The sequence below is a fragment of the Opisthorchis viverrini genome, assembly GCF_000715545.1.
Source record: "Opisthorchis viverrini unplaced genomic scaffold opera_v5_263, whole genome shotgun sequence".
Classification (NCBI taxonomy): Eukaryota; Metazoa; Platyhelminthes; class Trematoda; order Opisthorchiida; family Opisthorchiidae; genus Opisthorchis; species Opisthorchis viverrini.
This window is the reverse complement of record NW_008751923.1, coordinates 100,676-127,633: the sequence shown is the minus strand read 5'-3', so window position 1 is coordinate 127,633 and position 26,958 is coordinate 100,676. Positions and strand designations below refer to the sequence as shown.

Genomic DNA, 26,958 nt, shown 5'->3' with positions numbered 1-26,958 from the left:
ATGCTCCTGTGCTATGAGTCATTGGATGATACCTCCTGACTATTCACCGGCAGTCAGAATATCGTCCAAATTAGTCGAAAGTTGGTTAAATCAACAATCACATGTCCAACTGAATTCGGCAACGGAGCAAACTAGTTGAATGGAGCGTAACCCATCCCTAACTTGAATCTGTAAACCGGAAAGGCCGTATGTCCTTTTCCTCTGTGACAAACTGCGTGTTCAGGGGCAACCATCTTTAGCCTTGTCTGAAGTAAAAAGTTATCGGATGTTGCCCCATTAGCCTGCAACAAGCGAATGATTGTCACATATGGAATTTTTCTTGGAGCCCGGAGGAGTTCGATGGACAAACATGCCCCACGTAGTTTCTAGAACTTTGTTCGACTGTACACTATATATATATATATATATATATATATAATCATTCGAACGAACAAATCCCTCGCACGATAACACAAGCAAAAAATGTGTCAGTACTAAGTATGCGATAAGGGGGAAACGTTTAGGTCACAGATTTGATTGCAATGTGTGAAGCGAATTAAATGTGGGAAGAGCCTGGTTTGGGTGCTTACAAGTATGTCCTCAAGTTCACAAGGTCATAGCTGAACATACGGGTGAAAGTGCTTTTCGGTTGGATACGGTGACATGGTGGCTCATTTGGGGTAAGATAAAAGCGTTTCTTTTGTTCTAAAGTTAAAGACGCGGGTCCGAAGGCAGTGTCAAAAGCATGTCCTCCCCGTAGTCGCCAGTTTCACGATGCGGAACCTATGGCCCTCGCGCACGCCAAGGTAGCGTTAACATGGTACTCGAGTGGATTTCTCGTTCACAACGTTTTCTGATCGAGTACGAAGCGCAAAAACTTACAAAAGATCGGCTGAGCAGATATTTAACATATTCAAGTACTTTCCACTTAAAAGTCATTCTGTCGAGTCAAAAAAGCGGCTGGGACTGACCTCGGAACTCAGGTGTGTAGTCGTGAAATTTTGTTTATCCGCTCATAGGATAGTCGGTACATTCTTTGTCCTTTGCTTTCAGTTGAAGAATATTGTTCAAATGCCTCACTTGAATTTGAGACCAAATGTGTTCATATGCTCTGGAAATGCACCCAGTTAAGCATCCTCAAAATGAGTGAAACCCGCTAAACGCTTCCGAGGCCTTATCAGTACCAGATTGTGTCTAAATTACTTTTCAAATCGACAGTATATCGACCCCTGACACACTGTATGTCGTTAGCAGGTCCAACTGACCATCAAGCAATTACTTGTCATTCGTAATACATTCGCGATCACATGCATTTAGGGGACGAAAGTAATCAACGGACACCATTCTTTACCCAAGTTCTGATTGAAAGCCGGTAACTGAACCTATCCCAACAGGTTTCATTCGATTATGGTCACACGTGATGCAGAGATCACATGGTAGGTAAATCGATAGATCAATAGCAGGACGAAAATACTGATCGCACAGTGTTTGTGCAGCACAAAATACTCATCATTCAATCTGAAAAAGCGTTATTTCGAAAAGGAAAGAAACAGTTGAAATTTAGTCTATCAAGCACATCGAAAGCATTTCGTCTCACAAATGACAAGGTCGTTTTGTCAAGCGTTTCTGTAAAACGACTGTTTCACGTCAATACTCTACGTGGAAAAACTTGAAACCAAGAGTATCTTTCGTCCAGTAAGATGCTGGAAACTCCATGCAAGCTGAAGAGTTCATCAAGAGATAGACCTGTTTCACTTTGCCGTATAGAAAGCTGCAAACAAGGTTGATTTGCTTGGTCACAAAACGATGGATACTCAAGAAATACACTCATTTGCAAATCAATATGATTTTCACCAGAGACTCAACTGAATCTCTCTTTTATGATGTTCTACAACTGAATGTGCTGCATACAGACCGCCTCATGATTCAGATGGCACGATATTCGAGATATCGGAGTATATTTTCATAAAGGAAACTACTCACAAGGTTTCTGAAAACCTTTCGACGTCGAAGAATTTTCAGCATCCTTGTGAGTAGTTTCCTTTATGATGGATACTCAGCATTTAAGATGTTCCTAATAGATACTTCGAAAATTTTTTAGTAACCTTATAAGTAGTGCATTACATCTAAACAGTGTACGTGAAGCTCCACGTTATGGGGATACAGGCACGTCAGAACATATGTCGGATTGGGCACAGACTCGAAATAACCGATATTCCGGACTATTTTGTGATATTCATAATTTATGATTATCCAACCTGATTGTTTAATTCTACGTACTGGCCCAAAATCTTTTTTGATAGTAAAAAATGCAGTTAGAATCAGTTAAAACAGAATTTCTCTCTATGAATGTAATACATACATGATTACTCAGGCTTACATCATCAGAGGGCCATGAATTCTACTAAACTTACTGAGAAAACCGTGGGAGACTACCAGTAAGCGAGCGCTACAATGCGCCGCACACAGAATCGAAAACAATATTTATTTGGAAACGCTTGCTAGACAGCGTTTCGCTCTTGACCCAAAAGCTTCGACAGAGCAGGTGGCTAGGTTACAAATTCGGTCGAGAATTAAGGCGGAACGTAAGCCAATCGGCTGTCAGACTAAATCGGTGTTAGGTGTCGATTACAGATCTTATTTCTTAGGTTGTTAGCAAGTGGTAAAAACGATGGGGAACCTCCATGGATCTGGGTTCAGCTCAGGATCTAATTCTCCCAGTTCGTTATATGTGAAGTTTCTGTAATGAGGCAGATTAAAAGCGCGCTTTCGGTTGTGTTACGGGTACTTCCGTTGAAGAATGTGTCCGGCACCAGAAGCTGCGTTGGTTGGGACATGAGTTATGCATGCCGAACCATCGTTTGCCGAAGACAGTACTGTTTCCCATGCCCAATTCAAAGTGGTATAAACAGAGAAATGGCCAACCCATGACCTGGCAGAGGAGTATGAAGGAGATCACGAAACGCTTGGTGCTGTTGGTGATACTCGCCTTTCAGGATGGGGACTGCGTGATCCTCACTGTGCCTGGTTGGAGACACTACAAGATTCGGCCGCCAACCGATGTCCGTGGCGTTCTTGTTGTCAGTTTCTATCCAGATAGCGTGAGTGAATGTTTGGAGGTGTAGGTACCTGGGAATGATTGTGGTAAGCTAGCACTAAGTTCCGCCCCCGTCCACCTTTACTCTTTTCTTCACAATAAGGCTTTCAAATAAATCATGGCTGTACGGCAGTGAAGCATCGATATTGAACACTGAGGTCATGCTGTCGATGATGATGATGATGATGATGATGATGATGATGATGATGATGATGATGAATCCTCTTGAACGGAATACACACTTTCCCTCCGTCTGTGTGGATGAGCTGGTGCTAAAATAGTTGTGTGATAAGGAGAGATTCTGTGGACTTTGGTCGGGTTGGGATTTCTGACAGCTCTTTTGCTAATGATTCTGAGTTCATTGACAACCATACATCTTCACCTGCTAACTCGACTCATTCATATGTTTGCCAGTTCCATTCCTCCGATTCTATTCACGTTTTGATGGTTAGTAATTTTGACCGCCTGAGTTAGCATACGCTGTGTTGTGTGTCGCAGTCCCCGTCTCAAGGCTCTTACATTCTTCAGATATACACTAAGTTATGTGTCTAACGCACGCCCCGCTATCAACGCTAGGTATTCGCCCCATATTTCTTGGTAGTTCGCTTATTCTTCTTCGTTACTCGTTAATTCAGTTCCGGGGCTCTTTGACCTTTGTAAGCTTTAGTGCAATCGTCGCATTTGATTTTTACACGGTCTTCATCCTTTCAACCGGTACCCCTCGATTGCACCATAACCGAGCGCAAGATTTCGCGTTCCGGAACGCTCTTCGAATGTTCTAGTCGCCTTCGAATAATCTCCGATGTTTCTGCGCTCTACGAAATGACCACTGTAACAATCCATTCTTTGTTGGGTCTTGATATCGGAGCCAATATCCCTGTTAATTGAGGCCTAGCCAAATTCACTGGCTATCCTATTACTTGAGCTTTGTCGATAATCTCGATTTGAACTGCTGTTCGTTCGACCTCTTTTGTACAGGGCGCACTGACTCGATCGAAATCTGATGAGTAGGTCCCTTGTCTGTTCGTTTCTGCCAAACAATCGTTTTTAATTTTTCACAATATCTATGTGCTATACGGCCCAGGAAGTGTAGTTTGTCCGAGGATTTAAACTGTCGAGATGAACTTGGAAGTTGGTAACCTTTGATTACAATAAGTGTACTAACATAACGCCAAAACATTCTCGACTGAAGACGATATCAGGCCAAGGTCACTTGGGGACATTGGAGATCCCAAAGGATGACATTGTTCCTGTGAGTGATCAAGAGTTGAAAAAATTCTCTTACACCCTGTGTCCCTTCATGAAGTGTCATGTCTCTCGGTAATAACCTCCTGGTTACCTGCAAAACATCTGCCCCATGGATGTTTTTAAACTAAGCTGACCAGAATTCCGTCTATCTCCAAAGAAAATCCCATGACTTTATTGGCAAAGTCGTGCGAATTCCTGATGGAGATGCTCGATTTCCCCGTTAGTGGTTTTTGTATACCAGCTAGGAATTTGGCTAGCTCATGTGGGGGCGAGTCTATACCAAGCACAATGTTGCTTCGCAAAAGGCGGATAACTTTCCCCCCCAGTTTGACGCCACCATATTACATGCTCAAAAGTTTCGTAGCATGGCCCTCTCGGAATCCTGATGACCACAAGAACCAGGAGTTCAGCTGGGTTTTGCAGCGCTTACATATTGGGTACCGTGTTCATCACAACATGGGATAAAATTCGGAGAGAGTAGGACGCAAGTCCGCAAGTCTTAGGTTATTCAAAAACTGGTTTAAGCGTTAGGGATGTCTTCTTTCTTTTTCCTTATCATTTATCCAAAAGGAACTGCACATAAACAAGATTCTTTTAGTTTACAAAAATTCTGCCTGCGTGCAAAACCCGAGCCATGTTGCTTGAAAAGTAAACCGAGACTTAAGCCCAGTTTAAATGCGAGCCGAAATGGTGAAGGACTAACGGCATGCTAACTGTCCTTTAGTCACAAGGTAACTTTTTTATGATGAGTTGGCAAAACACCATACGATAATACTAAAGATTCTGAGTCGCTTTCATCCACCAACGACTTTTGAGTGAATGAAATTCTCATGGCTTATTGGTTGGATTTCCACGTCTAAGATTTTTACAGTTTGAAGCCACAAAATTCTATGTTGGCTTGCACCACATATGATTGCACTGCGTTCTACATTCTCCTCTGTGATGTGTCCAAAACCCATGGGATTCAGTACACCCTTCTGAAAGTAAAAATACCGGGCAGGGATATGTTCTGCAGCTCTCTGAAGTCCCCACGCGCAAAACCACCCGGTTCTCCAGCTGGACGGTAATGGTCTAGAGAGACCGTTTTCAAAGTCAAAACACTGGGCAACTTCTGTCGCTGAACAACAGAATAGTAAAGCTTTGTTTTCCAAAATACTTGTAAAACCTCTAACCAAAAATTAATTTTATGTTAGACACCTAAGTCTGAAAACCGTGCTCACGACCTCCAGCTTGCTGGCGAACTGCTGACCTAAGACTCTGGGGCAAACCCCTAAGGATCAAACGCGACTATGATCGGAAATTAATATGGTCGATAACTTTAGTCTAGTTTTATTCAAACGGAAGCCCAACTGCGTAAGTACGTCTACAAGGTAAAAATTTATCCTTCTGTGATTAGATTACGTATGAATAAAGATGATTCATAGACATTGAGAAAAGCACGATTCGTTAATGTTCGCTCATTGGATAGTTAAACTGAAGAGCTTTATTAGCATGAGATTCTTCATTTGGAAATCAAATGCCTCGGAAGAATATAACACGGCAGAAAAAAGGGAAATAAAAAAGCTTTTTTTTCAAATAACCAGATTTTGACAAAAAACAAAATGGTAATTCGGGTTCCTGATTTCTTGCCTCTGGTGCAAAGCTCACATATCAAACTTGAGCAAATAGACAGAGAATAGTACAAAATGCAGCCAAGTCTAGCAGGTTTCCCATAGAATGGACTTTGTAACCCAAGAGCCATTGGACTGACTCATAAAACACCTGGTTGGGTTGATATCCTTTCCCAAATATGAACCTCTCCTTTAGGAGTGGGAACTCTGCCCAGTTTTCCAGGTGTATGGTGATCCAACTGCTATCTACCTTCAGTCTTGCTGACAAGTTGAAAGCACTGGATTGTCGCTTGGCTAGAAGCAACTCAGTGCCGGATCATGATCACCCGTGGTATTTTTGCACTCCGAATTTCCTTTGATTTGAACGTAATTGTCGTTCCAGACCATTTCTCCATCTTGAATTTACTTTTCTAAGCCAGTCTGATTGTCCTGATTAAACGGACTAAGATCGTACAAAAACGACAGATGTGCACACCATTAAGGACAGTGATAATTCCCAAATGCTGTCAGCAAGTTGAATCAAGACAGTTTATGCCATACTGATCGGAACAATCTCGCCGTAGAAAGTAGAATCTCGTTGATCAGGTTTTCTACCTGTCATCTTACCCGTGCACTGTATCCATTTACGGAATCTCATTTTTAGCCGATTGTCTACTCTTTTGATGTGCCACTAAACAGCGACCTTGTCTATTTCTTAATTTATCAGGAAAGCCTATCCAGTGTTGGATTCCTCAAGAATTTACTCGTGGCTGGGAAGAGTATGCGGAAAACTACTGTTGGGTATCCAACACCTATTTTGCCCCAATTCAGAACCGGCTACCTCCTGCACCCGATCGGGAACTACTTCTGATTGGCTACTATCAGTGGGCTCCGATTGTCATGGCTTTGCAGGCCATGGCATTCTATCTCCCTTGTCTGATATGGCGTCTGTTTATGGCCCATTCCGGATTTAATGTGAGACGCATACTCCAAATGGCTTGTGATTCAAACGTTCTCCTCCCTGAGCATACTATGAAAAACGTTCGTTTTATTGCCAGATATATGGAAGGATGCATTTACCGTCAAAGAGACTATCGTCGCAGACGATCAACAGCCAATGTTGGCTACTCACCGACCAGTTATACTGGACTGGGTCAGATGCAACATCTGCAGTTACATCATCATCATCATCCGCACCTCGGATTTGCTTCAGGACACCATCATCACCATCACCATCATCAGTCTCCCCCGTATGCTTCCCCTCCGCACGCGCCACCATTGTACACCAGTAGCCCCGGTAACGTCAACTTCACTACTCTATCCCAGACCACAGTTGGTGGTAATGCGCCAGTATCTCCGGGAGATCGTGGTCGTGGTAATGGAGATACCGCACACTTTGGAACTGTTCCACGAAGGGGGAGACGTGGAACGTCACAATCCCTCTTAGATCGCCTTCGTCTAAGATTTTCCTTACAGTCTGAATTATCAAAATCCAAGAAGCAACCAACGCTAAGCCCAGGTGAAGAATTACGCGGATCTGATGAACATCCAATGTTGGGAAGTAGGAAACCGACGGATTCCCCGTCCTTCAGTCCAAGCGCACCTACCGGCACATCAGGAAAATACAAATCAAGTCCGCTGAGTTCTTCCACAGTCCCCGGGGAAACGGTTATTGGTGTTGGCAGTGCCGGGGGAAGTTCCGGCTGGGGTTGTTGTGGAAAACGGCATGGAAACTACCTGGTTGTTTTGTACTTTTTCATCAAACTTCTCTACTTGACCAATATCATCGGACAACTCTTTATGATGGAAAAATTTGTTGGAAACAACTACACATTTTACGGTCTGCGTGTGCTCATCGATCTGATTCGAGGTAGAGAATGGTTCCATTCAGGCAACTTTCCCCGAGTGACCTTTTGTGATTTTGAGGCCAAGAAGCTGGGAAAGAACCACAAGTGAGTTTTTTTTAAATCCTGGTTGAATTTTGTTTTCCATACACTTAAAGGTACAAAAGTCCAGTCAGTTAGACTGGCATATTTTTTACCTTGTAGGATGTATAAAAAAAGTCGATTAATAACAGCATTTCCATCCGCGTAATCTACTATAGAAGCAATTTATCTACGTCATTTATTTAGCCAGACTTAATCACCGCTAACGATTTTGAAGCTCAAATCGAGTTCAATTTTGTTGTTTTCCCATTGTGATATGAGTTTTAGGCATTGACGTCTCGCAAGCGGGAAAAAGGAATTTGGTAATCTATCTTTTAACAATGGCGTCATAAGCGATTTTGTCTCGTGATCGAGCAATAATGTAATTGCGCACTATTTTGTCGGAGATTTCTGGAACGTGCCCTCAAAAATATGAATATACTGAAGGTAAGCAACCTTGTGAGTAGATTCCTTTATGAAAATATACTCCGATATCTCGAATGTCGTGCCAACTGAATCATGAGGCGGCCTGGGTTAAGCACATTCAGCTGAAGGACATCATAAACGAGAGATTCAATCGAGTCTCCCGTGAAAACCAAACTGATTTGCAAAATGGTGTATTTCTCGAAGGTGAAGTTTATTAACCCGAGGGAAATTATTTGACGGTATGCTACTGAAAACACGGTGCCCTGGGAAGTTTATACTTAACAGTACAGACACAGGAGGTCACTTATACTTAACACTATATGCATCTGGCCTTTCACCATGAGTAAAAGTGGTAAACTTGTGAAAATTGTTCAACCTCACGTGCCTGACGTTTTGTCAAACGGTGGTATCTTTGCACCTCGAACATGGCTCTGTGAAGCTAGTGTACTTTCGCCTCAGTGTCAGGGTTTCGAGAGAACCTGTGATGTATGGTCGCGAGATCGATGACGGTATCATGTGGCCAGGCTTGTGGACTCATGCTCTAACACGGAATAGACTGCTTGAATATTGCCTTTTGTAAATCCTTCTGTAATAAACCCAAATATGGATTTTTCGTGCTATGCTGAAAGCTACTCATATTAAGGCAGCATGCTTGCTGGACATGTGAGGATGTCATTTGACTATCGACCAATCTTTGCATTTCAAAAAAAGCTCAAATTCGTGAGATCCTTTCAAGAATGTTGCTGCTTCTGAGCATCTATTCAAACAAAAATAGTTCATAATGATCACGGACTGTGAGTTTATCCTAAAGTGTGCAGTTCTTGCAATCAAGTGAGATCATTCTATGCCGAAAAACCAATTAGCATAGAACAGCTGTTCCATCCTCATTGGAAATCATCCGCAGTGCCCATCTTGCAATTCCCCAGGGGGGTTGGAACTATCAACCCTCCGGCGAGTAGCTTAAGACAAAACCCTTCGGCTACGACCTGATAATCATTAAGATAGGGCACCTTCTCTGCCTTACCCACAATACCTCCCTGGAGATTCGTGAAAGGCGCGGTGATCCCTGGTGAAGTTTCCAAATCAGCATTTTCAACATTGTCGCCGACAGATCAACATATACTTGTCTGACCCGCATTCTGATACGCTACGAAAAGTGGAGTTTGAAAAAGCCTAATTCTCTGATGCAGGAAGAAAACAACTTTATTCAAGTTGCCTTTGATGAAATGGTCCTTTGTTGAGACCTAATGCGGAATGAGCCAGCATCTTTGGAACTACATGGCCAAATTTAGTCCATCTATTGAGAGTGAAACAATATTGTAACACACAGAACACCTGAAGCACTATCATTTTCTTCATGTGTTGACTATCTTGTCCTCCTTTTGATGACCATGGAGGTGATTTTTATCAACAACTTGGAGTAGAAAAAAATATTCCTTCCAAAGCAAAACCAAGCGACCACCCACGTGTTGTTTGGTGACACCTTCAAACCTGGAAGAGAAGTAAACGATTTTCGGTCAGGGGAGAGGGTTGACGGATCCTGTCGGACTACAAACATGGAACTTTCAAAAATGATCTTTCACGGGACTGGCCTAAAAGCACCAGAATATGAAAGAAAGACAGCTAAATTACTGGATCATCGCAGGTTTCTGTCTCGTCAACAATCATCTTGACATAGTTTTTACATATTTTACTCCAAACTTTACAGACTATTTTTCCGTATTGCTGTTGAGAGGACGGATGTTATTTCTATTAACTTTTAAAGCATGTTCCAGAGTAGCCAACTCATATTCGGGGTCACAGAGGCTTACACATTTGCAGTACTTACTTGCTGCGTGTGGTGTCCATCAAAAACAGTTCAAAAGTGAAAATTAACCGGTATGGGGGGAGAAACACAAAAGGTTGAGTTCGCCTTATCATCTGTCACATGAAAGCGCGTGGAAGTACTCTTTACCGGTGTTTTGATGTAAGGCTTGAAACTTTAGAAACTGGTCTGCAGAACTATTTTTCCTTCCCCGATGTACCAGACACTTAAGAGTTTAATACAACATACTTGTCCATAATGCATCCGTTTCAATCAAGGAGCTTTGATATGAAGTCACATTGAAAGGTAAAAGGCCTTCGATACAGAGTTGATTATTGAAAAATGCCAACTGACCAGCTACAGACCATTAGACAAGGAAGCAAAACTCTCATTTGCATCTTAATTACAAAAAACTGGACGTACATCTTCTCCTGAATGCAACTTCTTAAACGTTCCTGGATATTCATTAACTCCAATCACTCATCGCTCAAATCCAAGCGAATGTTACAAACCGACTCCACAAATTCCGCAACAAATCTCCCCTTTTCAAAAGACGCAAAGCGAAATTCCACGAACAACACATACTACTCGCGTGCCCCCCCATCACTAGTATCACCGTTACACCATCAGTTCAAGAGAAATGGCTATATTCACTGGGTACTTGTACCAATTCGGTTACATATATTAACTCATACGTGATGGCATTCGAAAACAGACAAGAGGGCTTCTCAAATCACAAGCAACTGACCAGCTAAAAATTGGTCTTGGTTTCGAACATTCTGAAACAATGGAACTCGTTCGGAGACTTGCGAAGTTACGCGTTCAAAAACTAAGTTGGCGGCTGCTCGGGAACAAGAAGGTAAACGCCGCCGTCCACACGCTAAAGATTCGAATGGTGTGGTGGTTCACGGAATTTTTGGGCGAAATGACAGACGGCCACCGCCCAAATGACGATTCTCAGTACGCACTTTTTGAACTGATTGAGAAACTAGTTAAAAGCTCTGTTCAAAGTGAAAACTCCACATTCGGTTCCCGAATCCACTTACAAGGAGTAGAGCTTTGGAGTTCTCGGAAAGATTTGAGAAAAAGCAGGTACATTTGTTGCATTAAAAGGACTCGCACTTGACACAAAACCGTGTTCATCAAGATTTAGGATACCCAGTAGGTCGGATTAGGCAACCCTTATGAAGGATATTGGCCCTGGTATCAATACCTAGCAAGGCTTTTTGATTTGCACATTCCACACAGAACACGGACATCGGTGTAGATGTAATACACTATTCATGAGTTTGCTGAACATTGTTCAACAACGCACGACCGGTTCCGCCCTTCTTGGGGACATTCAGGTAGGCGCAGTCCTCGAGTTTTCGTCAAACTTATGTTCTACCTAGAACTGAATAGTACAAAATTAGCAAAATATATTCTTCAGTTTTCGGTCGAGTCAGAGCGCCCTACACAAATGAAGTCAAACGAGCGGCAGCTCAGATCGAGATTACCGACAGATCTCAAGAAATAGGATGACCGTTGAGTTTGGATAGGCGGTAATTAAAAAGGATATTGGCTGCGGTATCAAGACCCAGCAAAGGATTGATCGGTACAGTGGTCATTTTATAGGGAGCAGGAACATCGGAGATTATTCGAAGGTAACGGAACATTCGAAAGAGCGTCCCGAACGCGAAATGTTGCGCTCAGCTTTGGTGCAATCGAGCGGTACCGGTTGGAAGGAATCAAACGCAACGATTGCACTGCGGCCTACATAAGACATAGAGCCTCGGACCTGCATACCAAAATTAACGAGTAGAAGAAAAGAGTAAGCGATCCAACAAGAAATGCGGGCGAATACCCAGCGCTGATAGTGTGGCATGCATCAGACACACATTATATTATAGATCTGGAGAATAGCAGAGCCTTGAGACGGGGATTGTTTGGTGATATATTACTTTCCGCATTCCTGATTTCCGACCTAGTTGCCTGCTTTTCATGGAAGATTGCTCGCCATTATTAGAACAACGTAACATAACTGTTCAGATGCCATTACTGGCCGTGCTCATAACGTGGACGTGGATTCAAATAAACAAATTGACGGACGGTTGCTTTGCGAAACTTTGAAGATAGCCGACCATATTGAGCATGAATAAACAGCTGACTATTTTTATAAAGCAAACTACTCACAGGGTTGCTGAAAACACTTCGACAGCCCACAACCGGTTTCGCCCTTCTTGGGGCTCATCAGGTAGGCGCAGTCTTCGAGTTTCTGTCATCCGCACATTCGGTTGTAGAATAACATAAACCAGAGATTCAGAGTTGAGTTGAAAACCAAATTGATTGGCAAATTGGTGTATTTTTCGTAAACAACTAACTCCTTTATCTCTATTAACGGAAGATGTTATCCACGATATCGAAATTCTATAAGCTCAACAGTATTAACGTTTGAAAAGAGGAATCACGAACTTGCTCCCTGTTATTGTCGAAGTAAATCTCATTGGCGCAGGAGAAACTTGCTTGAAAAAAGATTCTATCCGAAACACCAAACGGTCCGTAAATTAAAGGCTTTCTGGAACTACGGCACCGATATTGACGTCATTTCGAAAATTTAGCGGTTAGTATGATTGTCGTGCGGCGCCTTGGGCGAATAGACTTTCTTGAAGGTGCTAACTTTCACTGGCAGTTGACAAGGTGGCTAGGTCAATTAATAAATTGGGGAGATGTATCCTATGAATGTGAAAAAGCGAAAGCCACTGTTGGCGTTAAGTAATGCTGGTCTTAGCTGGAATTCATGCTAGTAACTTTCAAATGGGATTTCGCCAGGAAGGTAACGTCAACCTATGCTGAAAAGACAAGAAGCCGTGTACAGCTGTCTCCTCCTTTCTGGAAATCGTCGTCAGTTAGCCTCTCACGACCACAGGTTAGTCAACTTTTGTTCAGCTGTTCGTGGCAGGACGGTAGCGGCTATCGAGATGTGTTCTTGGGATAAAAAACTTCACGGTGCCTCTCGGCTTCTTCGCTTCCCTCACAGGACAAAATTTTGATTAATCAAGATCTGAACCTGCGCAGGAAGTACCAGTGAAGGACGCATGTAGAGGGGGCACCGGTGGAACATCAGGTGATTGTCAGCGTACACATTTCACTCTGCGACAAGCGATAGTTGTAGGGGGACAGTGAGGGGCATTTCACCACACTTCTTCGCGTATTTTTGCCTTGCAATCTGGTTTGGCCATTGGGCTTCCGGCTGTAGTTTGACGGTAGTTTTACAGCTTAATCAGCAACTTTCTAGGATGCGTTTCCAAGATAAATGTAAGCAGAGTCGAGGTGTCTCACGCCATGTGAAGCCGGTTGAACATTTTAACCGACGACCATGCAGTAGGAGCTGTCAACCTTCATTTCTGTATCCCCCGGCGCCAATGCTAGTGTTTGTTGATGGCTGGACGGTAAACGGGTTCTATGCTTTGTGACAGCTCAGTGGCCTTTACACTACCTGAAACCGGCGGAGGTGGAAGATGTTAATGGTGCCTCCAGAGCACACGGTGTTCATAGCCAAGGTCACAAAGCCTAAAGTTTTCGCTCAACGAAGTGCGCGGATTCCACCGCATGCTTCCAAAATGGCATTGAAACCGAGCATTTTTCAGAACATTGATGCAAAACCTATTATTTTTGTCATAGAGTAATTGGCATAACGCCACATATGAGCTGATGTTCAGCGTGGTGCCATAGACTTTGAAGTCTGCAAAAGCCAGTCCAATTTCTCACGTCGACGACTGGTTGTTCAAAAGCTTAACGCAACCAATTTTCCATCGGGTTGTTCCGCAAGAAGCAAGCCTCTATGCAAACACAAGGCAAGTAAATGTATTCAAAACAAACACCTTGTTCAGCTGGTCACAGATCAGACAGCTGGTCCCTAGTTCAGAGCACTTAAAGCCACTGCTAGCTTTGGTCACACGTATGATGCAGATCCTTCAACAAGACGCAAGGAGGGTCTTCCGAGTTGAGTACCATGCCAGACAGCACTATTCGCAAGATGTCACATAGCTCGGTTAGGTTTCCCACTCGAATGCAGTTTGAAAAATTTTCGAGTGTCCGGAAAACCAGCTGCTGGTTTTCCCCACCTGCAGGTGAACAACAATACATCTCAGCAGTGTACACAAACGAACAAACCGGCGATTGGAATCGAAAAATCGTTTCGTCAACATCCTCATCATCCTGTACAAACGAACAAAACATCCGTGCCTAAAACGAAGAGGTAAATTAAATTACCAAATGTTTTGCTCCACGAGCAAGTGAGTGACATGAGTGGAACTTGTATGTTCAATCAACGATGTCAGAAATTCCATACAGATCAGCAAACCGTCAACAAGATGGTACGAGAAATCGGTGAACTCATCCGAACGGAGTCAGACCTTTGAAATGCGGCAATTTGGGCAATATGGAGGAAGATTAGATGTTTTGTCACTGTCTTCCAATTCTGAATATAACTGGATAGTGGGGAGTAAATTTTACTGGAACGCAGCTGTTTTGCCAACCAGACCAATAGTGACAGACTTCACTGAAGAATGTTGACGAGGGAGAGGTGGCCGTTATCACAACACACTTGATCGAAACTTGTCATCTAGCAGAAAGAGGGAAAGACCACTGGCGGTGCAACTGGCGGTATTAGATCGTGTTTGCATTGTTGGACCTCTGTGGGAAGTGGAGTCTGTTACGACCTTTGAACTTGTAACGTCCTCCCGTCAGTGCTCATCCACGGTTTCAGCGAGTATTTTTATTCACAGCACAAACTTCCTTATTTCTTTGGAATTCCGCTGCCGTTTCTTCGCACTATCATCTGCAAACGTTGCGGCTCGCTTTACTGTTCTCTCTTCTGTTGCGAATAGATTCCACTGCTGACTGAGGTGGCGCTTCAAGTTGACTAAAAGCGGGAGGTTGATTACCACAGAATATTAGGTAGGGAATGAGATTGAAGTCTTCTTGGGACAACGCTGCAGTGGTACCAGAATGGGGGTTTCTTACAGATAATATGACACCTATTTTTAATTTTTCGCCTTTTTCGGCAAAACCACATTAAATTCACATGGATATTGGCTCCTAACTAACTATATATGTTAGTCTTTCGCAAATTCGCTGCAAAATTGTGTTCGTCCCAAAGAAATTGTTGCTTTTGTTGAAAAGTCTTGAGAATTATTAAAGCGGAAGTGTCACGTTGTTTGAGATATCGCAGTATATTTTCATAAAGGAAAAACTACTCACGAGGTTAGTTCAAGTAGAACAAAAGGTTGACGGAAACTCGGGGACTGCGCCTACCTGATGAGGCCCAAGAAGGGCGAAACCGGTCGTGGGCTGTTGAAGAGTTTTCAGCAACCTTGTGAGCAGTTTCCTTCATGAAAACTATTTTAGAAACTTTCGCTGATATTGTTAGAAGTATGTTCTACCAACCAGGAAGCTGCAAATTCAGGCACCTTGGAGTGGTTATGCTATGGTCAGTGCTAAGCCAAAAAATCATCTACAAAAATGTGGTAGGGCGATTTTTTTTACCAGCTTATATAATGTAAACGTAGTTGGTACCAATTCTTACCATTTCGGAAGTGCATGAGATCCAGCGATATACACTCGCTTGCGGATCGATTTAGTTCTTCAGCGAAATGCGCCGCACACAGATGGCTTCATGTCTTAGTTCGTGCGTCATTCTGGATGTCGCAGTATATATTTGTGAAAGAAACTACTCACAAAGTTGCTGAAAACTCCTGGCTGGTTCTGTTCTTCTTGAGGCTAACAACGTAAACAAGTCCCCTGAATTTCTGTCAACCAAACTGGTGAACAGGTGAGTGAATTTCGCAAATTTCGTAAAGTTTGGGCGAAGCTCAGAAATTGCACCTGCTTGATGTATCAGATCCAGTTCTTGCATTACTTCATTTTTTCCGCGAACAAGTTTACTCCAAAAGCAATTGGTGATTAAGTCGACTGGTTGCTCAGCCTACCCGAGAGGAAAGCATTTTTCAGCTGACGAGTTGTAAAGAAGGAATGTTGCTCAGGAATGTTGTTCCCATAGTTGTTCTCATAAACGGCATACACTTGCCGTGATTGGGCAGGGACGAAGGAGAAAACTGTCCACTTGTTCACTGCTAGATGAAATGACAGACGGACAGAAAGCGTGTTTGGTTCAGACAATTTTTTGTTCTTGTCACTCGTGTCTGTGAAAAAAATAGGATAGGTGGTCCACGCTTCACTGCCAGTGTACTGCAGGACACATCCAACCCTTGCTTACATATGCTGTGGCTAACCTCGTGAAGGCGCCGTATCCGATGGGTAGAGTTGATTGATTTGCGATGAACTTGTCACGATTGGGATGTGATTGCTGGTAACCATGACAACTAACAAAGTCAAGACTAGACCTGGAGACCACACCGGTGCTGCAACTGGGCGCAACGTTTGTACACATATTTCCGATCAAATAACGGTGATGATTCGTAGGCTGAATTTGACTCACTCTTCAGTGGGATTACCTTTGTACCATCCTTTGTAGCTATGCGGAAAAGTGATTGAGGATCTCTTACTGAGGGGCACTTCACATTTTGTGAGAATAAAGTCGTTCTCTTCCGGATCACTAAATCTATTGGTATTACAAACAGAGTGCACTATGGTTGAAGAAGGACGAATCACTTTTGACCCTAGTAACAGGCAGTTTTTGGCAACATACATTGATCGAGCTGCATCACCCTTTCGGTGCTCAGCTGCCGTACCACCCTAAGGAAGCACGAGGTCTGGGATGCTGCCAGGTTGCCCAAGCCTAGACAGGGGATGTCAAGAGGCAGAGTTCGGGTTCGAACCACGGACCTTTCCACTCTAACCACTGAGCCACCTGGCAAGAATATTTGTGAGGTAGGTCATCTGCACAGGATCGCTTGGATTTCCGTATAACCCTGAAAGTAGTCTAACTAACTGTACTAAAAATCCATTTAAAAAACTAAAGGATGCTGAATAGTAGTATCTGGAAAGAGGGAATTGTTGCAAAATGGAAAACACACCAGAAAATGACAGAATGGTACTCTGACCAAGAATGCTTTTAACCGAATAATAAGCCAGAATTTCGAACAAATTACTCGCGAAATTTCGACATTTGTAAGTTTAGTTGTGGCGGTTATAGAGTTGGCCGAATTTCTACTGTCCATTCACTCAATTTGATAGTAGCGGCGAACGACGTTTTGGCAGTTGGGTGGATCTACTCCCAAGGTGAGAGTCCTCCTTGGTCGCTCTTGGCTCTGTTGGTTTGGGATGAGCTTGTTGCCTCAGAGACTCCCTACTGTTCATTCACATTTCATGATCACATCATCGTCCAGTTATTTTCGAAACTCCCTCCAGCACCACCTGGTGTTTTGTTTATTCTTGTCTTGCCCAGTAATATATAACTGTTAAATATTTATTTCCTGTTGGGCTGAAGCGTTGAGATTTCTCCTCTTTACTGAACTAGGCAGCACAGTTTCTGACGGGAACCCAGTTCATCTACTCTAAACTTTGAACTTCAATGAGCCGATCACTCAAACGGTGAAGCCAACTCAACTCATCTTTTCAACCCTGAAGGCAGAGTTCCACCCAATAAGCACGGGTTTGTTCCATTCACCACTGACTTTAAGACTGCAAAAGCGATGCATTCCCATTGGGTTTTGCATGTGACTCTGGTGAAACCAAAACTAAAAAATGAATTTGATCGTTCTAGAGAAAAATTAGTCATAAGAAAACTGGGGGTTTTACCCGAAAATTCTGATGTACCAGCAGCTGGGACGAACACCGGAGGGCAGCCGGATTACAGAAATTCATGACTTTAAGTACTAGTGCAATGGTGTGTCTACTGATGGGGGCATGTGAGTAGTATAGTTTCTCGTAAATCTGCTTCGCGTCTCTGTAGCATTTGCTTGGATTTGAGCAACAGTCGATGAATATCCAGGAAAGTTCAGAAAGACGCGTCCAAGGAAAAGATGGGTAGGATGCATATGAGAGTTTTGCTTCCCTGTCCAATAGTCTGTAACTGTTCATTTGGCATTTTCTGATAAGTCCGCAGCGAAGGCCTTCTTCCTCTCACTGGTACTTAAAGTATTGGTCACTCTGAGGCACATTCTGTGGGTGGATGCGCTTCTATGTTTCCGCCAGTTGGTCACATGCCGTGGGAAGCGTTCACCTATAAAAACCCTAAAACCATCTATCTGGGAATTCCCGAGATTACATCACACGTCCGATATCTGGGCGCGAACGGGTGGCTAGCTTTGTAGCCGAAACTGGGCGTGGTCGACGTGAACAAGGTCACTGTGATGTTTCTAAAATCGGATAAACAACCCACATGTACTTTGTCCGCATTCCGTGTGCCTACGCGCGTGAGCGAGTTTGGTTAGATGGTGTCATGGCAACAGATGAACTTGCTGATACGCGCCTATTCGAGCATGAATGAACACTTAAAGTCAACTGACGATTGGCTAACAGATTGACGAATCCGTATCAAACCGTAGGTGTAAGTAAAGATAAGCTTCGAATGTGAGGTTTTCGATCCCGGAGTAGCCTTATCTATGGACATTCCAGCTTTATTCTTCTAACTGAAACATTTTAATGGATTTAGAGGCGGTAGCTGCGGGCTAACATCAACTTACTCGTAAACCACAGTGATCGATAAGTTTTAAACTAAGTATGGACACGAAAGACATGTGGATCAGAAAACTCCTACCTAAGTACACTACAATTTAACAAACGGTGATACTACTGATGGGGAGGCACGCGAGTAGTATGTGTTGTTCTTGGAATTTCGCTTTGCGTCTTTTGAAAAGGGGAGATCTGTTGCGGAATTTGTGGAGTCGGTTTGTAACATTTGCTTGGATTTGATTGATGAATGATTGAAGTCAATGAATATCCAGGAAAGTTCAAGAAGACGCGTCCAAGAGAAGATGGATGTTCAGTTTTTGTAAATAAGATGCATATGAGAGTATTGCTTCCCTGTCCAATAGTCTGTAACTGGTCCGGTCAGTTGGCATTTTCTAATAAAGAAATCCGCAGTGAAGGCCTTCTTCCTTTCAACCTTACTTGTAAACCACAGTGGTCGACAAGTTGCAAGCTAAGTATGGACATAAAAGAAGTATGTGGCAGAAAACTCTTATCTAAGTACACTGCAATTTAACAAAGCGAAGAGATTGACTGATGACACATATCCCTCAGCTTAGAAGGGAATCCAGGGTTAAACATTGAAGGATCAGTCGAGTAATCTTTTTTGTGATTTTTACAGATGGGCAGATTGGCTGTCAGAGCTTGAGATAGCTCAAATTGGAAAGATTGAACTTACCTGTCTAGGCTTGGGCCACCTGACAGTCTCAGAGCCCTCGTGCTTCCTTTGGTCGGCCTGAAAGAATGTTACAGCTGAAAGTTTTTTGGCTACCATTGAAAGAAAGATGGGCTTTGCTGCGGATTTACTTATTAGAAAATGCCAACTGAACAGATACAGACTATTGGACAGGGAAGCAAAACTCTCATATGCATCTCTTTTACAAAAACTGAATATCCATCCTCTCTTTAAGCGCGTCTTTCTGAACTTTCCTGGATATTCATTGACGGTTGCTCAAATCCAAGTGAATGCTACAAAGCGACTCCACAAACTCCGTAATAGAACTCACTTTTTCAGAGACGCGAAGCGGATTTACGAGAACTACACTACTCGCATGCCTCCCCCATCAGTAGTATCACCGCTACACCAGTAAGTAAAAATTGCGTCAACAGGGAAACTAGCAAAGCTAAACAGAGAATGAAAGACGATTCGGACATGTTCAGAGGACAGAAAGATGAAATACAAGAAGACCCTATGTCTCGTAAAATTTGGCAATGTGCAGAGAACCAGTTGTATGATATTCACATGATGTTTAAAGAACTCGGAAGAGCAAAATGACGCTCAGAATGTGTTTCACTCCCGTCCTCATTGTGTACCTGCCAATGAGTTGTGAACATCTGGCAGAAATCTCCGATCGATAGAAATGTCACTTTGAACACTTTCGACCTGGTCATTAGTTTGTCACATGATAGATGGTCACTTGCACCACGTTGGCACAGATAAAAAGCCGAATCCCACAAGATAGCACGTGAGTTCCCAGGATGTTTGCCCTGGCGATAAAAGTCGCAACTCTGCGATGGGTGACTTCATACTGTTTTTCTTCCCTCCCCTCCCGAAACAACAAGCAAAGGTGATCAGAACGGCGCCGACAACCAGTGTAAAGACATCCATGTAGGGCGATCTTACCCATGGTGTAGCGCTTCGGCGGGATAAGCTGCTGTTGCACAAAAGAATTACATTTTGTCATACAAGCATGGGGGAGAGCACGGGATTCCGATACAAAGGAAGATTCGGTGGTTCACAGCGACTGACTTTCCCATTGTGTTAACAGATTAGCTGAGATTCTTTCGGTTAAATGACCTGTGGCACAAAACTGTGCCGTATTTGCAGAGGCAACTTGATTGCCCGAATTCAGCTTGACCACTGTAATGTTCAGCTATCCGAGTCGATCAGGCCACTCGGATGACGTATAGTCACAGTGCCGAAGAATCACGGCAAGCTAAAACTGAGAATCCGTCTTCGTTGAAAGTTAGCAACTATTTCAAATCCTGGGCTATGTTTTCGACAAATAGTTTCACTTGCGTATGAATTCGGTTTTCACGGGAAAGTATGTCTCTAAATATGTCCAATTTAGGCTCACGTAGAACTTCCGCTTGATGGGAACTAGGGGACTGCGTCTATCTGACATGCCTGAAGAAGAGCTGTCGAAGAGTTTTCAGCAACCTTGTGAGTAGTATCCTTTATGAAAGCTATTCTTTCTTTGGTTAAAGATAATTTACGAAAATGTATCGGATGATCTCCACAAAAGTGTTGGTCGGCTGCGATTAGATTTTGAATATTTCTGACGTTTAGCTACTTATAACTCATTCTGAAATTAACCATATAGCTCAGAATTTTTAAAAAAACCTGACTAATAAAAGGCGTGTTTCCACCGGGATAGCTTGTGTACTCTACCTCCGTGAGATTACTGTAGCAAGTCGCCAATCAGATCAAATCTATACGGAGTGTTGTCCTGCATAAATCCATAATGAGGTCCCTTTAGATTTTCATTATTTGATTATGCCGGCCCCTCTACCCAGGTTAAGGACACAAATGTTAAAGAACGGATTACTTACTGTGTGGAATACACATACGGTAGCGTATGGCAATTCTAGAGGTTACAGCATTCTTGTGCCTCTTTCCAGCGGAAGAAGTAGCTCCAGTGAGCCCAAGATCGCTCAGGGATTAGAGCGCGAAATTACTGACCTTAAGGCCCGTGATTCGAACCCAATCCTGGCATCTGTGTAGGCTTGGAGAACTTGGTGGGGATTTTACAGTTCCTCGGGTGGCGTGGTAGCCATGCACCAAAAGTGTGATGCTTCTGCAAGAATAAAACTACTCTTATTACGCATTGTTTTCAGTTCACAGCCACAGACAATTTTATCTGTCAGTCAAGGTGATCCCATGTCTTTTCGAAATATTCTGACTAAAAATAATGGAGTTTTTAGGATAGTATTTCTGTCTCTTGGTTCTTGTTTGGTGAAGAGTGGTCGCACGCTAAGAGGAAATTATTTTGATCTGTGCTGCAGTCTAGAAGGATAGCTACACATAGTACCCTCAGGCAAATGTAGAAAGTTTATCAAAGTGATTTCCCTCGGAGTGGGTTTGTTGCGCCGAGAACTAGACATGGCCCACAATAAACGAACACGGGTTGATTACTGTTCAGAATTTTCATAATGCTGGATTCAAAACGTATTGTAAGCAGGTTTTAAGGTGATTTCCTGCTTAACTTGCCATTGCAAGAGGAGCAGGCCCCCTCCATTGCTGTTCATCGTAGACGGCACCGGATGTGTTAGTCAAGTGGCACGCAAAGCATTCAATGGATAGCTAGTGACGGATTTTTTCGAGAATGGCTGCAGGAACTGTCGTCTTTTGACGTGCACATAGGTAGTACAGGAAGTGGAAATGCAAGCAAATCTGAATGAATTCATCTCACTGGTAGGACTGATGTAACAAAGGCAGGTGAAGATAGGGAGATTGTGGAGTTTCACCGTGCATAAGAAAGCATTCCAGGCAGGTGTCAAACTCTGTTGTGCTTTTGGTTGCGAGTAGGTGGGCGATCTGTCCACCCCATTCTCTTATCTTATCCTGATCAACTCCAGTCCGGATAGTTGGTTAAATCAATCAGTTTGTACTGTTATTTTGTTGCTCAGTGTATCACATCGTTGGCCGGTTGGAAAAAACTTTATGCGTAGTGTAGATATTTATTTGTGGACTGGGACAATACTTTGCAAATCCACGACTGCTTTTATCAGACAAGTTTTTTATAAGGTGCTTTGGAAATCGAAACATATGATCATGTGAATTCGTTACCCATTCTCAGTACTTTGGAGTAGACGATCCCTCATTTCTTAACTATGTGTAATGATGATAAGGGTCCTTTCAAATATTCGAGTGTATTTCTCGAAAACGGTCCAATTTGGGTTCAAGTAGACCATAAAGTTGACGGAAACCGCGACTAACTGATGGGCCCGAAGAAGGACGAAAGCGGTCGTAGGTTGTTGTAGAGTTTCCAGAAACATTGTGGGTATCTTCCTTTATGACCAATATCTTTCGCGTGTTTTGCAGTATCCACAAGCACTGCGTCACGAAGCTGTTCATGCTAGCGCATACAGCGTTCCCATCTTAACTGGCTTAATTAGAGGGATGGGTTTTGTGTCTGAAAAAGGTCGACTTTACTGGTCTGTTTGGGGGCATGATATGGCCATCCGGCCATTTGGAAAATATTGACTGTAAAGTGTCTAAATTTTGTTACCTTTTGCTAGTGAAGAAAACCGAATTTAGGTGTGCCGAAATCCTACTGCGTGAACCTAACTGACGCTTATTCCTGACGCATCTTTTAGCACAGAGAGTGGCAATACTGCACTACTCATAAGGTTGCTGAAAATTCTTCGACTATCCCACAACTGGTTTCTCCCTTCTTAGGGATCATCAGGTGGGCACAGTCCCCGAGTCTCCGTCAACCTTATGATCTACTTGAAACAGAATTGCACGGAATTAGCAAATATACACTCATTTGCGAACAAATTTGATTTTGCGAGTGACTCACCTGGAACCCAGCTGAATCTCTCGTTTGTGATGTTCTCAGGCAACTGAATGTCCTGTACCAGGCCGCCTCATGTTTCAGTTGCTACGATATTCGAGATATGATATTACATTTCTATTCGCAGTGTACTACTCATAAGGTTGCTGAAAATTCATCGGCAGCCCATGACTGGTTTCGGCCTGGTGCAGCACATTCAGTTGCCTGGAAACATCATAAACGAGAAATTCAGCTGGGTTCCAGGTGAGCCTCTCGCAAAACCAAATTTGTTTGCAAAAAAGTTCGCAAGTGGCCATAGTGTTCTTCCGAACCAGTACGTTTGATTTAATGGCAGGCCTGTGAAAAATTTCCCACCAAGGAAACAGAAGCAGGCGCAGTGGACCGTCTCACAAAGATTCACTGGAATGCTGAGATCAGTGACAGACGAAAAAATCAATTATTTTTGTTCGATTTAAAACGTTATACGGCTGAACCAGAAGCAGTGGGATACCATTTTACTCGTGCTGTGTATGCTAAAATAAAGGTTGGGCTAATACGGCGAGTTTTCTACAATAAAATTTGGTAAATGACTAGCGATTTAGAAGCCCCAAAAGGAGGTTGACCGTTTGTGTGATAGATAGATAGATAGATGGATAGATAGATAGATAGATAGATAGATAGATAGATAGATAGATAGATAGATAGATAGATAGATAGATAGATAGATAGATAGATAGATAGATAGATAGATAGATAGATAGATAGATAGATAGATAGATAGATAGATAGATAGATAGATAGATAGATAGATAGATAGATAGATAGATAGATAGATAGATAGATAGATAGATAGATAGATAGATAGATAGATAGATAGATAGATAGATAGATAGATAGATAGATAGATAGATAGATAGATAGATAGATAGATAGATAGATAGATAGATAGATAGATAGATAGATAGATAGATAGATAGATAGATAGATATGTTAGACAAGAAAACATTTTTGCATCTCTGCAATGTCGTTTTTAACTTCTGTTGAGATGATTGCTCAACTTCACAACAGGGCTGTGGTTCCACCTAAGATTGATTGATGAGCCTCCATCAAAAGAGTCGGGGCTCTTATAAAGTCCATACACAATCCACGTTGATTCCCTTGTATTAAACTGCGGCAACGCCAACCGGACTTCGATCACACACACAGACTCACAGGAATCCATACTGATTGCTTTTAACTTTGAGTAAGCTCTCTCTTCTTCTTCCAGGCTTTGCACTGTAGTGGAAAGGTTTGGTCCGCACTGTTCACCCCTCTAGGACGAACAGATATGCCTGCAAGACCTCCTATCATTGTGCTGTCTGAGTTACCGTCTCACCATAGACAACTCACACTCTTTCTGAAATATATATATATATATATATATATATATATATATATATATCGTATACCTGAATGGCATGGTCTGACAACTTCAAATAATTATCTCAGCTCTACTGAGAGTCACTCAGTTAATGATCAAACGAACAAGAAAATTGATGATTTACTCTGAAAGGTAAAATCCCAGGGGAAGACAAATAGTGTACGATAGAGTTGGATGATCCAGTGTGCACGTGACAATACATTATGATCCTGTTGTATAACAGATGCTGGTTTCAATCGGTTGGAAAATGTTTGGGACCGATTGGGAAGTCATCGTTTCAGAGGGGTTTGGTAAATGATTGGTGGATTGATTGTTGGGCAACGTTTCGCTTTTGACACAAAAGCTTCGTCAGGCCAAGTGAGTAAGTAAGTAGGCTGATTGGGTTTTAAGGCAGTCGGGGAACCAATCCGTGAGATTCCTTAAGGCTAGTGACGTGATCAGTGCTGGTTCAGTCCGAAGTTCAGTCTGATGTTCCTGTTTGTTGATTAGTGGGAATGACTAAGATTTACGTTAGATTGGTTAGGGGGGATTCGTCTTTATGATGGACCCGGATTTTTTCGTCCTTGTTTCTCCAGTCTAGGACACCCTAATGGAAAATACCTCTTGGGGTCGTTCACAGATACCGTTCACCTGTGTTCGTCCAAGGGTACTGGGACAATTAGTTTGGGGATGGGGTTGGGGTGGTCAATTGGATCTAACGCTACTTGGATTTTGTACTTTTAGACCCAGGCGATTTCGCTGATAATTGCACACCGCCTCGTGTCATCTCGCCTGATCTAAGACCGCTCTCCACACTTTTGCAAGTTCTACGCCTCTATTCTATTCACACTGGGATGTTTGGCGATTTCCACCGCCTCGGCCACCAGTCGCCGTGGTGTGAATCTTAAACCCCGTCTCAGGATATTCTTATTTTCTAAATCTATCCTATGCCCAGTGTCTAGAGCATGCCCTGCCATTGCTGAATCTTTAACTAACGTCTGGTATTCCTCTGCGTTCCTCGGTGGTCTGTTAATGTAACGCTTATGCTCACCGATTCTGGTGGGCAATTCCCTGGCTGTCTGATCTATATCAACCTTTGTGAAGTCGTTACCTTTTATCTTGTATACACGGTTCCTAGTCCTATCAACCGGAAGGCGATCCTTCAAATGCACCAACACCGAGCGTAAAGTTTTCCCCCTCTGGAAAGCTACTTTAATGTTAGCCGTATTCAGTACCCTTCTAATGACTTCAGATGTCCCTGTTTTGTATGGAATGACCGCTGTTCCGATCCACTCCTTGTTGGGCCTTGGTGTTGGCGACAATACCCGTCTTAGATGCCCCTTAATTAAACCCACTGGGTATCCGCTATCTTCAAGTCGCTTTTTTACCTCAGGTTGTGCTGCTCTTCGGTCGACCTCCTCTGTGCACAGTGCTCTCATTCTCCTGTACATCGCTGAAACTGTTAGCATATACAGCTTTTGGATGTACAGATAAGTGGTTTAAGACCGCAGCACTATCTGTTGATTTCCGGTATACGGTGGCTTTTAATTTCCCATCACTGTTGTGTGTCATGCAGTTAATTTATCGTAAATCATAGTCATCCCCACTAACCAACAAATAGGAACATCAAACAGAACACCCAGCACTGATCACGTCACTAGTCATAAGGAATCTCACTGATTGGTTCCCCGACTGCCTTGAAACCCAATCAACCTACTTACTTACTCACTTGGCCTGACGAAGCTTTTGTGTCAAAAGCGAAAGTTTGCCTAGCAATAAGTCCACCGATTGTTTATCAAACCCCTCTGAGAAGATGCCGGTTTCATTCATACGATTATCAGCGCGGCAATACATGTCAATAAACCGATTCGCTCACTTGGGGTCCGAAGTACTTTTAGTCCTTGTGGTCAAGGTCGATTAGGTGTTTGAGATGACAAATCGGTTCCCTTCAGGTTGATTCGGTGTGTTCAGGATGTGCATGCCTGTAGAATTGAATGTTTCAACAGGTTTAAATTCATGTTTCCCCACCTAGCATTGCTTTGTTCCCATCGACGTGGCCTGATTGATGCTCCGGTGCTTTTTGTTGGATCTAAACTTGGTTGGATATTTGCACCACACGAAAGGACCCGAATTAGGAATAGAGAGCAAAAGTGATGCACTTATTGACTACGTCTTAAAGTGTAGCGGTGATACTAGTGATGGGGAGGCACGCGAGTAGTATGTGTTGTTCATGGAATTTTGCTTTGTGTCTCTTGAAAAGGAGAGATCTGTTTCGGAGTTTGTGGAGTCGCTTTGTAACATTTGCTTGGATTTGATTGATGAATGATTGAAGTCAATGAATATCCAGGAAAGTTCAACAAG

The 26,958-nt window shown here is 43.0% G+C and overlaps 1 protein-coding gene across 1 annotated transcript in view; it reads left to right on the top strand.

Annotated features, from left to right (window-relative positions):
- T265_09271 (hypothetical protein) overlaps positions 1 to 26,958 on the top strand; it is a gene marked incomplete at both ends in the record, with an annotated part of 57,461 nt that overhangs the window by 27,729 nt on the left and 2,774 nt on the right. Inside the window, one exon of the mRNA XM_009175297.1 lies at positions 6,641 to 7,865. Within this exon, the coding sequence (XP_009173561.1) occupies positions 6,641 to 7,865 (1,225 nt within the window). The remainder of the gene's footprint in view (positions 1 to 6,640; positions 7,866 to 26,958) is intronic.